This window comes from Prionailurus viverrinus, chromosome C2, assembly GCF_022837055.1.
Source record: "Prionailurus viverrinus isolate Anna chromosome C2, UM_Priviv_1.0, whole genome shotgun sequence".
NCBI lineage: Eukaryota > Metazoa > Chordata > Mammalia > Carnivora > Felidae > Prionailurus > Prionailurus viverrinus.
The window spans coordinates 52,623,624-52,638,804 of record NC_062569.1 but is presented as its reverse complement, the minus strand read 5'-3'; the positions used below and the strand labels follow the sequence as shown (position 1 = coordinate 52,638,804).

The 15,181-nt window shown below is 35.2% G+C and overlaps 1 protein-coding gene across 1 annotated transcript in view; it reads right to left on the bottom strand.

Annotated features, from left to right (window-relative positions):
* Positions 1-15,181, bottom strand: part of RSRC1 (arginine and serine rich coiled-coil 1) — a 427,744-nt gene that overhangs the window by 8,122 nt on the left and 404,441 nt on the right. Inside the window, exon 8 of the mRNA XM_047875829.1 lies at positions 1,285-1,391. Coding sequence (XP_047731785.1) covers positions 1,285-1,391 — 107 coding nt within the window. The remainder of the gene's footprint in view (positions 1-1,284; positions 1,392-15,181) is intronic.

Here is a 15,181-nt window from a genome sequence, read left to right as displayed (position 1 = left end):
GGTAATTGAAAAGATGTCCATGGGGGCGCCTGGGTGGCGCAGTCGGTTAAGCGTCCGACTTCAGCCAGGTCACGATCTCACGGTCCGGGAGTTCGAGCCCCGCGTCAGGCTCTGGGCTGATGGCTCAGAGCCTGGAGCCTGTTTCCGATTCTGTGTCTCCCTCTCTCTGCCCCTCCCCCGTTCATGCTCTGTCTCTCTCTGTCCCAAAAATAAATAAACGTTGAAAAAAAAAAAATTAAAAAAAAAAAAAAAAAAAAAAAGAAAAGATGTCCATGTCACCAGCAACAGGGGAAATGCTAATAGAAAAACAAAAGGTCAATTCTACCTGACCACGTATCAGGTCAGTAAATGTAAAAATATCTGATAAGGATTTGGTGTTAACCAGGGTGTGAGAGGCAGACATCTTGCACTTGTGGGCAGAATCTGAATTGGTACAATGTTTTTGGAGGATGACTTTGGGAACATATATGAAGATAAACAATATTAACCTTAAGCAAATATCTCCAACTTGAAAAATTTCTTTTACAAGGATAATAATGGATATTTACAAATATGTATGTAATACTTTCAAGCTTACAACTACTTAAATATCTAGTATCAAGGAAAAAAATCAATGAATTATGGTAAATTCATCAGCAGGATACTGTATAGTCACTAATGTATTTACAGATGTAGAATATTTTTGAAAAATATTCATGACTTTATTACATGTATGTTATTAAAGAATACATGTATTTCACAGTAGAATGCCTTTTCTGACTCAAGGAACAGATTCCTAAAGACAGCCTTGATACTAACTGAAAGAATACATGCAATATTCAACAGAAATAAAATGCCAATCAGAACTCTTTTACTAGAGTTGAATAAGTGATACCCATCTGGGCAAAGGGTGTAGATATATGTTACTATTTGGGTAAAAATCTGATTGTTAAAGCTCTCCTCTAACTTTTGTCCAGAAATGTCAATTCAAAAGTAGATGCAGGCATTTGAAAAGAAAACTATATGTTCATAAAATGCATATTACTGCTTTAGAACTGTTGACATTTTACTTTGTCTTCTCAGTGAATTTTAAAATAAAAATGGCATCAGATATATTTTTACAAGTGAAACTTGAACGGATTCTCACTGATTCGTTCTCTCTCTCTCAATAACATGCTGACACTCACTCACCCTACTTCATCTATCTGTTAGAAGAAGCACTTACATTTAAGTAAAATCCATTAATAAAGCACCTCCTCAGAGGGGATCTAAAGGCTTATTCATAATGTCTGGATGAAAACTTACCTTTTTGACTTCTTTACTTGATCTGAATGTCTGCTGAACAAAAGAATCACTTTCAATGGCTTCAATTTCTTTTACTCTTTTTACTTGTTCTACCAGGGTGGCTTGGTCTAAAAAAAGGGGGGGGGGTATAATGTCAGTGTATTTTGTGTGTAAGCTTGTTAACAACACTATTCTAAGCAAGGTACTTTCTTTCTGTGAAGTAATTTTATGACTTCTGGAATTTACCTGGATGAAAAGATGTTATAGTTAAGCTGTAACAAAAAACTATTTCCCCCTGGAGATCCACAAATATAATATTCTTACACACTAAGGCTCTCATCTAAAACCTAAAACATTGCTGAGAAGTCACTGCTATAATGATATAAGCTAATCTGGGCTAATCTAGTGGGAGGGCTTTGAAAATTAAAAAAATATTATGGAAATACATATAAAAGGAATAACAGCACAATGAATCCATTTGCACCCATCACTCAGCTTCTATAGTCATGAACTTTGTTACTTCTTATTTACTTTATTGATCCTCACTTCATCTTTTTAGGTAGACATGGAGTACTCAAAAGTAGCTCCCAGACACTGTACCATGTTACCCCTAAGTATTTAGTAGGTATTTCAGGTAAGGGCTTTAAAAAAAAAAAAAACCCAAACAACAGTAACGCAACTACAATACCATTTTTATATCCAACAATATTACCAATAATGCCTTAATATCATCTTATACAGTCCATGTTTAATTTTCACTGTCTAAAAAAAAAAACGTCTTTTTTATAGGTAGTTTGCTTAAAACAGGATCCATACAAGGTCCACACATTAGACTTATTTGATAAGTATGTTAAACCCTTTTAATCACTGACAGTCTTCAGTCCCTCCCTTTCATTGCCATTTATTTGTTGGAGAAAATGGATCATTTATACTTAAAATTTTTCTACATTCTAGATCTGGCTGATTTTATTCTCATGATGTCATTTAACATGTTCCTCTATCCTTCGTATTTTGTGTAAGCCAGTAGTTAGATCTAGTGACTGGATAAGATTCAAGTTCAATTTCTTTTAGTCAAGAACACGTCATAGGTGATGCTTTGTAATTCCTATCACACCATATGAGGATGTGCTTCTCCCAATTTTAAAGATGTTAAGATTGATCAGTGGGTCTAAGTTGATGTCAGCCTGACCCTCTTATAAAGTTCTTCATCAACTTTTCACTTAATGTTTTTAGCAGACATTAATGTTTGTTGATTAGACCCATTATTTCATGAGATGTTGTAAAATGGTGATTTTCTAATTCTATTATTCTTCCTGCATTTATTAGCTCTGATTTCTATGTAATGAAGAACTTCCCTCGCTGGCTGTGAAGTATATAGTCTGTACAGGAAAGGGAGAATAAATGCTTAATTTTTTCCTTTTACTTGTCAATTTTGATCCAAAGATGAATGAGTTCCTGAATATTTATATACTTAACATATTTTACTCCATGTAATCATTTTAATATATTGTTGCTCAGATTATTCTACCTTTGGGTGGTGGGAATCTCTTGAAGTTGGTCCTGTATCCTCTTGATATAGTTAAGGGTGACTCAGATGTTCCAGGTTCATTTTGTATAGTCCCTGTCCAAGACTTGAAATTAGCTGTTTCTTCAAAGGGCTCAGACTCCTGTTAGTGGGGAATGATATTCCGAAACAGTAACTGGGACACCGGGGTCTTTTTTGTTATTAGTCTGTCACTGCTTCTCAGCTTTTTCAGTGGGTGGGATAGGAAATACATATTTTAAGAAGAGAAAACTTAATATGAGTTCTTGCTGATACTATCAATCAAATTAAAGATTAGAGGACTTTTAAAGTCTTTGATTTTTTATTTGTATGTCTTTTCTTTCACTTTAAAAATTTTTTTTTTTTTTATTTTTTTTTTCAACGTTTATTTATTTATTTGGGACAGAGAGAGACAGAGCATGAACGGGGGAGGGGCAGAGAGAGAGGGAGACACAGAATCGGAAACAGGCTCCAGGCTCTGAGCCATCAGCCCAGAGCCTGACGCGGGGCTTGAACTCACGGACCGCGAGATCGTGACCTGGCTGAAGTCGGACGCTTAACCGACTGCGCCACCCAGGCGCCCCTTCACTTTAAAAATTTTAAGTCTTAATGATATGGTCAAAAGTACTTAGCTGTTTCTCCTAATATGAAAGTTGAGTATGTATTTGTTTCATAATAACAAGATAAATATCACTATTAACAACAAGATAAATTAACACAGTTTAACATTTCTTTATGGTTCTTTTAGATCTTAGGAATCAACTGTCAAAACACTATACTCTAAGGTTATTTAAAATAATTTTCCATGTGATTATGCTACCAACTTGGTATATGGCTAGGTTTAGTTTGTTTGGATTCATTTTTGATTTTTAGGTCTTGTTTTTTGGTCTTTGGTCTTTGAGGTCTTGCTGTCCTTGTGAATAATATTAATATTTTTTATTTGATATAGTTGACACACGATATTACATTAGTTTCAGGTGTACAACACAATAATTCAACAACTCTATATGTTATGCTATACTCACAAGTGTAGCTACTATCACCATAAAATGCTATTATAATACCAATGACTATATTACCCTAAACTATATCTTTTTGTTCCAATGATGTATTCATTCCATTACTAGAAGACTATATCTTCCACTCCTCTTCACCCATTCTGTCCATCTCCCAACCCCCCCTCTTCTGGCAACCATCAGTTTGTTCTCTGTATTTGCATATGATTCTGCTTTTTGTTATTCACTTGTTTTGTTTTTTAGATTCCACATATAAGTGAAATCATAGGGTGTTTTCTTTTGTCTGTCTGACTTATTTCACTTAGCATAATAGCCTCTAGGTCCATCCATGTTGTTGCAAATGGCAAGGTGTCATCTTTTTTTATGGCTGTGTAATATTCCTCTGTGTGTGTGTGTGTGTGTGTGTGTGTGCACGCGCGTGTGTGTACGCACGTGTACATCTTCTTTATCCATTCACTTATCGTTGGACACTTGGGTTGCTTCCATATCTTGGTTGTTGTAAATAATGCTGTAATAAACATAGGGGTGCAGATACCTTTTTGAATTGTTTTCATTTTCTTTGGGTAAATATCCATTAGTGGAATTACTGGATCATATGGTATGTCTATTTTTAATTTTTTGAGGAACAAAAAACACTTTTTATTTCTTGTCTTTAATATTTTTTAGTTGCATAAAACACATGATTCTGAAGTCAAAACAAAACATCATTCAGAGAAGTCTAGGTTTCCTTTCCCATCCCATTCTCTCAGTTCTTTCCCCAATCCATAGGTAACCATTTTTATGAGATTTTGGTTTTTTATCCTTCCTTTGTTTCTTTCTGAAAATGTTAAGTATACATATTCTCTTCTTTCTTACACAAAATTAACATACTACACAATATGTCTTCAATATCATTTCACCCCAGTATAAAGACTTCCCCATTCTATTTTATAACTATACAGTTACCTATTTTATGGTTTTATGGTAGTTTTTTTCCTCACCAATGCCCTATTGGTGGTCATTTGAGCTGTTTGCAGTCTTTTGTTTTTATAATTAGTGCTTTCCTAAATAGCCATGTGCATGTGTTGTTTCATATTTTAGGTGTTTTTTTTTTTCCTTAAAAAAATGTTTTCTTTTTTTTTTTTTTTTTCTTTCTCCCTAGGCTGGAAAAATGCAACCTTATTGTTCACACACTCACGATTTAAACTCTTGCTCTAGGCTGATAGGAATACATGGCTGAATTAGGAGTCACTGTATATTCAACTAGGGCATCTAAAAAATTTTGGGGTTTTAGACTTTATGGACAATAACTGGATTTACATGCTAAGAAACAACTGTAATAAGTGGTGTGGCAATAAGGTAGTTGTTTGCACCAAAGGACTTTTCACATCCCAGCAGATCTAAGCTTAAAAGGCTAAGTGTTACAGAGAGTATGAAAAGAAATTTGGTTTAATAATTTCAATAAAAATTAACGACTTATGAAAAATATTTGCTTCAACTTTTGGCCAATCACAAATTATAATTTTTTTAATGTTTATTTATTTTGGAGAGAGAGTGTGTGAGTGGGGGAAGGGCAGACAGAGAGGGAGACACAGAATCTGAAGCAGGCTCGGGCTCTAAGGCATCAGCACAGAGCCTGAAGCAGGGCTCGAACTCATGAACCACAAGATCACGACCTGACCCAAAGTCAGATACTTAACTGAGCCACCCAGGCACCCCCACAAATTATAATTACATAGTCTTATGCAAGCTCCAGTTTATTTAAGGGAAAAATACGCTTCTGGGGATGTGTCCCTGACAGATGTAACTAGTCCTTTCTCATGTGAAAAATAATGCATGGAATGTCTGGAAGCAACAGCCACCAGAGCCAACACTCCCATCTTTGAAAGAATATATTTTACAACATAAAAGCAAGCACTGCTAGAGTGTCATGGATGAGCAAACAGTTCCACATGCTTTAGAATAAAAGCTCCTGTGGATTTTAATTATGCAATGTACTAATTGAGCATAAAAAATGAGAGAAAATTCTTTGCCCAGCTAATTTATTAATGTGAACATATCTCATACCTGTGGATGGTATTTTTATTAGTTACATGTATAACAGTGTTAATATGGCAGAGAAAAGTCACAATGGATACCATTCCATGTGATCCAACTTTAATTTGTCAATATGAAAATACATCTGTTTGGGTAGGTCTTAATTAGTTTCACTATTATTTCGCCATAATTAATTCCCAACCAAAAGAGAATATTTCTGACTTCAGGATGATGTCTCATGTATATCAACTATTTGAAGTCTTGGATTTTTTTCTCCAACATATTCTCTTATTTGGATTTACAAAGCACATCATTAGTACTAAAAGTCAGAGGTGAGCTCACAAATAGTACTTGATGTGTAAAGTTTATAGTGTTTACAGCTTTAAATATGGACAAACAACCAGCTCCTAAAACAAATAAAAGTGTTATCATGGAAGCTGGCCAAAGGGCCAGTATGTTTAACAAAACACCACTGGAGAAATAATAAAGGAAGGAAGGAAAAAGATTAGAGAAAACCAGAACGTTGTCTTTGTGTTTCTTTAAAGATCACTTCAGGACTAACAAAGTGACAGGGCAGATAAGGGAAAGCTAGTTTGCCTCACTTACAATATGAAAATAAACCAACAGAGCTTGTATGTTTCAATGCAAGAACCATTTTACCATACTTAAAGAGTATGATATTTAAAGAGTAAGAGAGAGATATCTAAGTCAAAATTGAAAAACTCATGGGAGATTTACATTTTTCGTTTTAAAATAGCTCAGCTTCATGCTGTCTAAAAACAGGCATCGAATGGCTTCATAGTCAAAATTCGAGTATCAATGTCATACAAATGTATGTGTTCAATATAATCCTGCCATTTTGGGAAATGGAATAAAACACATCAATAATATATAGTAAATTGTTTTAAATTCAGGTTCTTTAAGGTTTACATATCAATTTGTCATTTAAAAATTCTTTACCAATTTTGACTGGGAAAAATGTGAATTAAAACTCCTTATCATTTACATGATTGGCATGAATGCCTAGCATACAAGGTTATCTTGTATTTATCAGTCATGAGGTAAAAATAAAGACCAAGGGACACATGATTGGGAGAATCAAAGTTATGGGATGTTTTTAAATATCAACATGGCAAACACGAAGGAAACGTATCTATTAGCCCTTGATCCTGTCTGATAAACACATTATTGGTAAATAAAATGACATCCATAGGCAGTTTGTAAACTTTCAGTGGAAGGGATACATATTATAGTAAAATAAAAAATAATTAAGTCAGAAATCTAAGTCACCACAGATTAAAAAAAATCAATACTAATTCACCACATGGAAAGTCATTTTGTTTCCTATGTGATAAAAAGTTATAGTCAAACATTTTATTAGTCACTATTGATGTTGCATTATACAAATTAGGCTCACCTACCACTTCAAGGTATATTTGATAATTTCACATGACATAGCTTTTGAAGAATTTTCTTTAAAAATATTATCAAGTGAAACACACAAAGTTAATATTAAGATATGTTAGTAAAGATGATAAGGTCTGATATAAGCCTTTTATTTGAAAAGACAAAATTTTAATCTATATACCATTTGTGGATTACACAAACCAATCTCTCTAAACTGGCAGCAATACAAGGCTGAAAACAGCAGATGGCACTATTACCCAAGATGTAATCATGGAATAACTGCCAATGTTTCATGAAAGGTATCTTACACATGAAAATCTCATCTTCAATTGACTCCTTTTGAATATTAATATTTTATGAATTTCCCCAAAGTTAAAATGCATTTTATGTTACAAAGAGTTTGGGTCAATTGCCCTCATAGTTATTGAGGTACTCATGCTACTCTTCCAGGAAAAAAAATATTTATATACTAATAGTATTGCTATAAATACATGAATAATACAAAAGAATATCTTATTTTCTGTTTAAATGGACTCAAATTTTAGTCAAGAATGGAAATATTCATGAAATTCCTATTTATGGTAAAATATAGATACTGAAAACAAACCAGTCTGAAATGTAAAGCATTTTCAACTGCTATTACAATTAAAAAAAAAAAAAAAGCAAACAAATTGGCCAGTAAACAAAGATAGTTATTCAATAGACTATAAACAAATAAAGCTTACCAGGAAAAAGCCACAAAGCTTACTTGAAATTCTAAGTAAGGTGATAATAATCTAAGGTGATTATAACAGTTTCTCATGAACACAAATTTTAACAAGACACAGCATTGCTTTCCCTTCAAAACAGTATTTTAAAAAAAATTTTTTTTTCAACGTTTTTATTTATTTTTGGGACAGAGAGAGACAGAGCATGAACGGGGGAGGGGCAGAGAGAGAGGGAGACACAGAATCGGAAACAGGCTCCAGGCTCTGAGCCATCAGCCCAGATTGTGACCTGGCTGAAGTCGGACGCTTAACCGACTGCGCCACCCAGGCGCCCCCAAAACAGTATATTTTAAATAAGTTTCTTTCATAAAGCAAATATTAGAAATCCAACCTCAATATTTTAAGACTGTTCATAAGACCCAGATCCCTGGGCACAAATTCCCAGAAATGATATCCACAAATAACTTGAAAGATGAGAAAACTTAAGTAGAATGTGGCTGGTCTATTAGTCTTCTGGAAGCCGATAATACAGTACCAGGTTATATATGTCAATGAGGCTCCTGAAGGCTTCTAGTAACAACCCTCTTTGGATAAGGTCCAAGACAGACTAATCTTATATTAAACTGCTTTCTGTATCAAATTAAGTAATAGGAGTAACTTTAATGTGACTGTACCAGTGAAGAGTTTCTGATAAACATTTTAATAAGTGGGTATCATCAGGCTAGGTTTTATTAAAAAACAAAATACACACTGAATACCTCATTTAGCTCCTCTCACCTAGAATGCTTTCACCTTTTCTTAATCTTCCCTATTACCTTCACTTGCCACCTGTGAGAAAAGGGCCTTTTCCATAATTCATTTGGCTCTTAGCATATGTTGCCTTGCACTGATATTAATCTCTTCATTAGTGAAAGCTTCATTTCCCCAGCTAGAGGGAACATAACTTTTTCTGTCAACCCCAGGACTTAGTGTAGTATGCTCTATTATTTAGTAAGCTGTCAATAAACTTTTGTTGAAAAACTAAAAATTAAAAGGCATGAAGGTAACCATTAAAAAAAAAACCCACCTTCTTGCGGGGAGAGAGGGAATGTCAAATTATAAGAAGTTTTTGTAACTTAAAAAACTAGGTGTCTTTAAGTAGTTAAAGAGCTCTGGGTTCAGACTATCTGGATTACACTTTATCTCTGCTAATAACCAGTTGTGTGACCTTGGGCAAGCAGTTCAAGCTGTAATGGTCTCAGTTTTCTCCTCTGTGTCATGGGAATAACAACCTAAACATCACAGAATGGCTGAGAGGTGACTCTTTTTCCCTCCTCTCCTTTCCTCGTTTCAAATATTTGAGCACATTCAATGTACCAGGCATTGTTCCAAATACAAGGGTTTAGAAACAAATAAGTTTCTTTCCTCATGAGGCTTATATTTGTCATGGGAGAGACCAATAATGAACATGTACATAAACAATATCAAGAAAAATAGAGCAGGTAGAAGGCTAGAAAGGAGAACAGGAGCTATTTCAAATGGGATGATCAGGGGAAAACTCTCTGACATGCAGAATCCAGCAGACAGAAGAATCATGTGAAGGATCAAGCCAAGAAAATTTAGGAGATGATACATGTGCTAGAACAGGGTAAGGAAGCACTAAAAGCACTTAATAAATGACAGACTTCATAAATGACAGACTTAGTACTAGAGTGTTAATTTAGTAGTAGTAGTAGTAGTAGTAGTAGTAGTAGTAGTAGAGACGTGGAAGTTGGCTAAAACGTTTGGATATAACCTCAATTTCTGGCCGTATCATTTAAGGCTGGCAACCTTTTAGGAGTTCAGCCACACAGTAACTAGCTTTAGCTCACACCTTTTGGGGCATCACCTGTGGTGTGGCAGGGCTGTGGGAATGACTGGAAGAGGGGACAGGACTACGCACATCTTTGAGAAGGCACAAAAGGTCCAGCTGACTTTTATCACCCCCAAGACGCTGGACTCCACCCTGGCTCACTGAATGCTGCAGGCTGAGTGGGGAAGTAGTGTTTCATGGCCTCCCATCCTCCAGTGACTCAAGAGATGGGAGGTCCTGCCACTTCCTAATGGGTGCCTTGTAACGCAAACTCCCCAAAATAGTAGTTGTGTGGTAAAAATCATGTTATAAAGCAAACGCATTTTAGCTTAGTGTCTGTAAATCTACAGACACTTTGTTTTGATCATCAATATCTGGAATGACCTTGTGAGGAAGGTCACAAAGGCTAATTTTTTATTTAAATGGTTGTTGAAAAGGCCAGAGGAGCTGTTCTGGTGGAAGAAGTAGTAATCACAGCAGTAACAGAAGCTTACATTTATGGCACCCTGTGCTAAGCACTTCACATGGGTTACCTCATTTAACTATCATAACTATAAGAAACAGTGCTATTATTCTCATTGTACAGTTGAGAAACTAAGGCTAAATAACTTGATCAAGGTCACATAACTAGTTGGTGGTGGAAATGGGATGCAGTTCACGAACCGTGATCTAGTCATTATCTCCTAGTCAAATAAATTCTTTACCCACACCTGCCAACTAACAGATTATTTTTTTCCTCCTTCCCATCCATTTACTAGAAATAATAAATGTTCTTGGTATTGTTCTTATTCTGCATTTTAATGCTTATTCATTCAATACAATGTGGCTTTTTTTTTTTTTTTTTGGTAGAGAAGATGCCATAAATATTATCTCGGTCTTCTGGCATTATCTTGAGCTAGATTACAAATGATATTTTCAGAAGCTTACACATTTGAAAAAGTTTTTAAAGAATTATAAATGTCATATCCTGAAAACTTTTATCAATGAATTAAAAAATATAAAGTTTTTAGAAAACCTGGCTATTCTTTCATTTAAGCCTGAGAACAACCTGAGTAGTAAATTACCATTTTAGAACTGTTCTTTATTAATTGTGTAGCAATTGTTGTTGCAAAGAACTAAAATGGTTTCTGCAAATTTGGCTAAACCCTAACTACTATGTAATCTACTACATAGACTATTGCCTTATGCTCGCTTCAAGTGTAACAAACGTGGGTAGTCAAACCTACTTTAAACGAGTGGCAAGAAATAATAACTCCAACAAAGCTAAAGCTACTGGAAGCTTTCTTATTTTAACAGGACTGAGAAAGGACTATAATTCGAAGTATACCAGATTAATAGGGCAGAATACAGACTCTGAAGTCACTGTTTGCTGTCCATTTTAATTCTAGAATTCTTATTGACTCTAATTAAAATTCTGTAGATGGAAGAGTTGTATGTTTCTAAGGAACTTGCAGCGAATGCTGTCTGCCAGCCATCTCCAAACACCCCATAACCACACACAACTTGCCTGTCAGGAGAGCTAATGCAGACATCGCAGGGCACACCACATTTGTCACTGTGGCTAATATCAGAGATACGCAGCTCTTTTTTCTTAGCACACAAAAGCAAGATATGTAATTCAATGCTCAATTTACCCTTGTCTCGCAGGAGATTTTTCCCCGCTAATTGATAGAAATTAAGCCATTAATCAAGCCACTAGCCATCATTCAAACCAGAGAAGATGAATACAAACTTTCATCATAACCACCTTCCCCATTTTAGTGTTCATTAGCATTAATTTTTAATGCAATTATGCTATTCTTTTACGCTGAGCTCATAAATTACTGCTCTTTTGTTGCTGGCTGGCCTTGTAAAATCCAAACTAATGCTTTGTGCTCTGATCTTAAAGGCAATTACTAGGTTCTTCTTTTATATCTTTGCATCCCCAGTAACCTTTATATATAACGAATACCCATGGCTGCCTATGCCTGTTTGTTTTTTTAATGTCTCTATATAAACCTTTGTGAACATATAAATGTAGTCAAATGTATCTACAATAAACATAGATATGTATACACACACACCACATACATTATAAAATACAGATGTTAATATAAAAATAAGATGTCACAAATTCATATTATAGTTTCAGGTTCAAATATAATGGTATTATTATGGTTTCTCATGATTAAAATGTAATGCATCATTGTACTAAAGTTATAATTTGGTAACAAATTAGAGAAAGAAAATAGGAATATTAATAATGGTTGGCTAGTATACACATATGTAAGAGTCCAACAACTACTAGAAATAGAATGAATAACTATGGCATATAAAAATCCCTTAGTTCTTTACCTCGGGTTAATGTTTTATATTTAAATCCTTATTTAAAAACATTGTGTCAAAACCTGAAAAGTAATGAGATGAAAATGGAATGAAAATGAAAATGAAGAGTACTGAAAATGAAGATCAGAAGAACCGTTTATCCAAAAGTGTGTTTACAAGTACATGTAAGGACTCCACAGTCTTATACTGTGCGGAAGCAGCAGTTTATATGAAGATGACTGTAGTAAAAAGACAGATTTTCCAGAAATAAATACTGAACCCAAAGGCAGCAATCCACTCCTTCCTCCAACCCAGAGAAAGTCAAAAGATGTACTCTCTTTATAGTCCCCCAATAAGCATTGGTTATGTTCACTCCTAGGTGCAGAGGAGATAAAAAACAAACAAACAAACAAACAAACAAACAAACAAACAAACAACCCTGCAACTCTCTCCCTCTATCAACCCAGTAATGCCTTTGCCTTTGTTTGTAAGTTGTTATGTTCTGGCCACCCACTAGCTAGACAAAGGGTACCTATGTGGCATTAAGATATGAAATAAAACTGGGGAAAAGGAAACTTACTGGGAAAATGTCAGTAACACTGGTGTTGGGGCCAGCCCCGTCACCTCTGGCAGTTGCACAGCTGCTGCCTACCCTTAACACCATGATACTGGGGAAGGGAGTACAGGGTATATTCAGGAATCTTCTAACAACAACAACAACAACAAAAAAGCTTTGAATCATTAACATAAGATATCTTCTGTTTCCTCTCATGGTTCATTCTCTATTAGATTTCATCTTAAAAAAATTTTTTTTAACATTTATTTATTTTTGAGACAGAGAGAGCGAGAGCATGAACGGGAGGGTCAGAGAAAGAGGGAGACACAGAATCTGAAACAGGCTCCAGGCTCTGAGCTGTCAGCACAGAGCCCGACGCGGGGCTCGAACCCAAGGACTGTGAGATCATGACCTGAGTCAGTCGGACGCTTAACCGACTGAGCCACCCAGGTGCCCCAAGAATTCTTATTTATAAGGAATTATGAGCTGACTGTGGGTAGGCACAGGGATTTATTTTGTTTACAAAGTGCAATTGTTATTTTATTTGATTCTCAAAGAGACATAATTTTTGGTAATAAATAATATCCCCATTTTTCAAATACAGTATCTGATACTCTCAAAGTTTAAGAGGACCCAAAAGAGGCAGAGTTGGAATATGAAACAAGTCGTTGCACGTCAAATTCTGTATATTTCTCAATGTAACAGGTGTCTCCTAAGCTTTTGAATCTGATAACTACATGGCTGTTTAAGCTTATTTCATATGCTTATCAAATTTATATAAAATTTTGATCTTTTAAACAGAGATAGGGTAGGGAGGATGTTAGAAGACATTAATTTCTTTTTCTTAAAAGCAGAGTATTTTGCTATATTAATGAAGTGCAGCATATAAAACTATAACATTTAAAGAAACCCAGTATGGGTTAGTCTGCATTTTCTAGAATTTCATACAAATGGTATACTCTTTCATGGCTGATGTCTTTCACTCAACATGTTTTTGTAATAGCTCCTTGTTGTTGGGTAGATCTATTGTTCCTTTTATTATTGGTAGAATTCTGTTACATGAATATCCACAATTTGTTTATCCATTCACCTGCTGATAGACATTTGGGTTGTTTCTAATTTCTGACTTAAAAAAAAGTTTTTTTTAAATGTTTACTTATTTTTGAGAGACAGAGAGACAGATTGCGAGCAGGGGAGGAGGCAGAGAGAGAGAGGGAGACACAGAATCTGAAGGAGGCTCCAGGCTCTGAGCTCTCAGCACAGAGCCGGAAGCAGGCCTGGAACTCACGAACCACAAGATGATGACCTGAGCTGAAGTCGTACACTTAACTGACAGCCACCCAGGCACCCCTCCAGTTTCTGGCTTTTGAGAATAAAGTTACTATAACATTTATGTAATGTCTTTGTGTATTTCCCTTCTCTTGGGTACATAGGTAATATTGGAATGGCTGGATTATACAGTAAGTTTGTATTTCTCTGATGACTAATGATATTGAGCATTTTTAGTGCTCTATTAACCATTCACTTCTTTTTTAAATTGTGTCGCAAATCTTTTGGTCATTATTTAATTAGGTTGTCTGTATTCTTCTCACTGAGTTTCAAAAACTTTATATCTGTTCTGGATATATCCTTTGTCAATATGTATTGCCAGTATTTTCTCCCATTCTGTGACTTGCCTTTTCTTTAACACATTTTTTTGATGTTTATTTACTTTTGAGAGAGAGAGAGAAAGAACGAGCCAGTGGGGGAGGGGATGATAGAGGGGGCCTGAAGATCCAAAGCGGGCTCAGTGCTGATAGCAGGGAACCCAGTTTGGGGCTTGAACTCATGAACTGTGAGACCATGACCTGAGCTGAGGCAGACGATCAACCAACCGAGTCACCCAGGCGCCCCACTCTGCCTTTCTGTTCTTTATGGTGTCTTTCAAAGAGCAAAACTTTTAAATTAAAAAAAAAGTCCAATTTATTATTTTTAAAATTTTGTGCTTTTTTGTGTCTATCAAAAAAATATTTGCCTACCTCAAGGCTGCAAACATTTTCTTCTAGCTCTATAATACATTTCAAGCTAATTTTTACGTATTGTGTGAAATAAGTGTCATTACTTATTTTCCCCATAAGGATATTCAGTTTTTTCAGCATTATTTATTAAAAAGACTTTTCTTTTCCCACTGTATTGTTTGGTAGTTTTGTTGAAAATTAATTGGCCATATATGTGAAAGTTAATTTCTAGTCTCTCTAGTCTGTTCCATGTATCTATATGTTTATCTTTATAGTACACAGTCTTAATTACTGTAATTTTATAGTGAATCTCAAAATTAGGGAGTGTAAATCATCTTTGTTCTTTTAATATTTTAAAAGTTTATTTATTTATTTTGAAAGAGAGAGACAGAGAGAGAGCACTGGAGGGGCAGAGAAAGAGGGAGAGAGAGAGAATCCCAAGCAGGCTCCACACTGTCAGAGCAGAGCCAGATGTAGGGCTCAAACCCACAAACTGTGAGATCATGACCTGAACTGAAATCAAGAGTCAGACACTTAACTG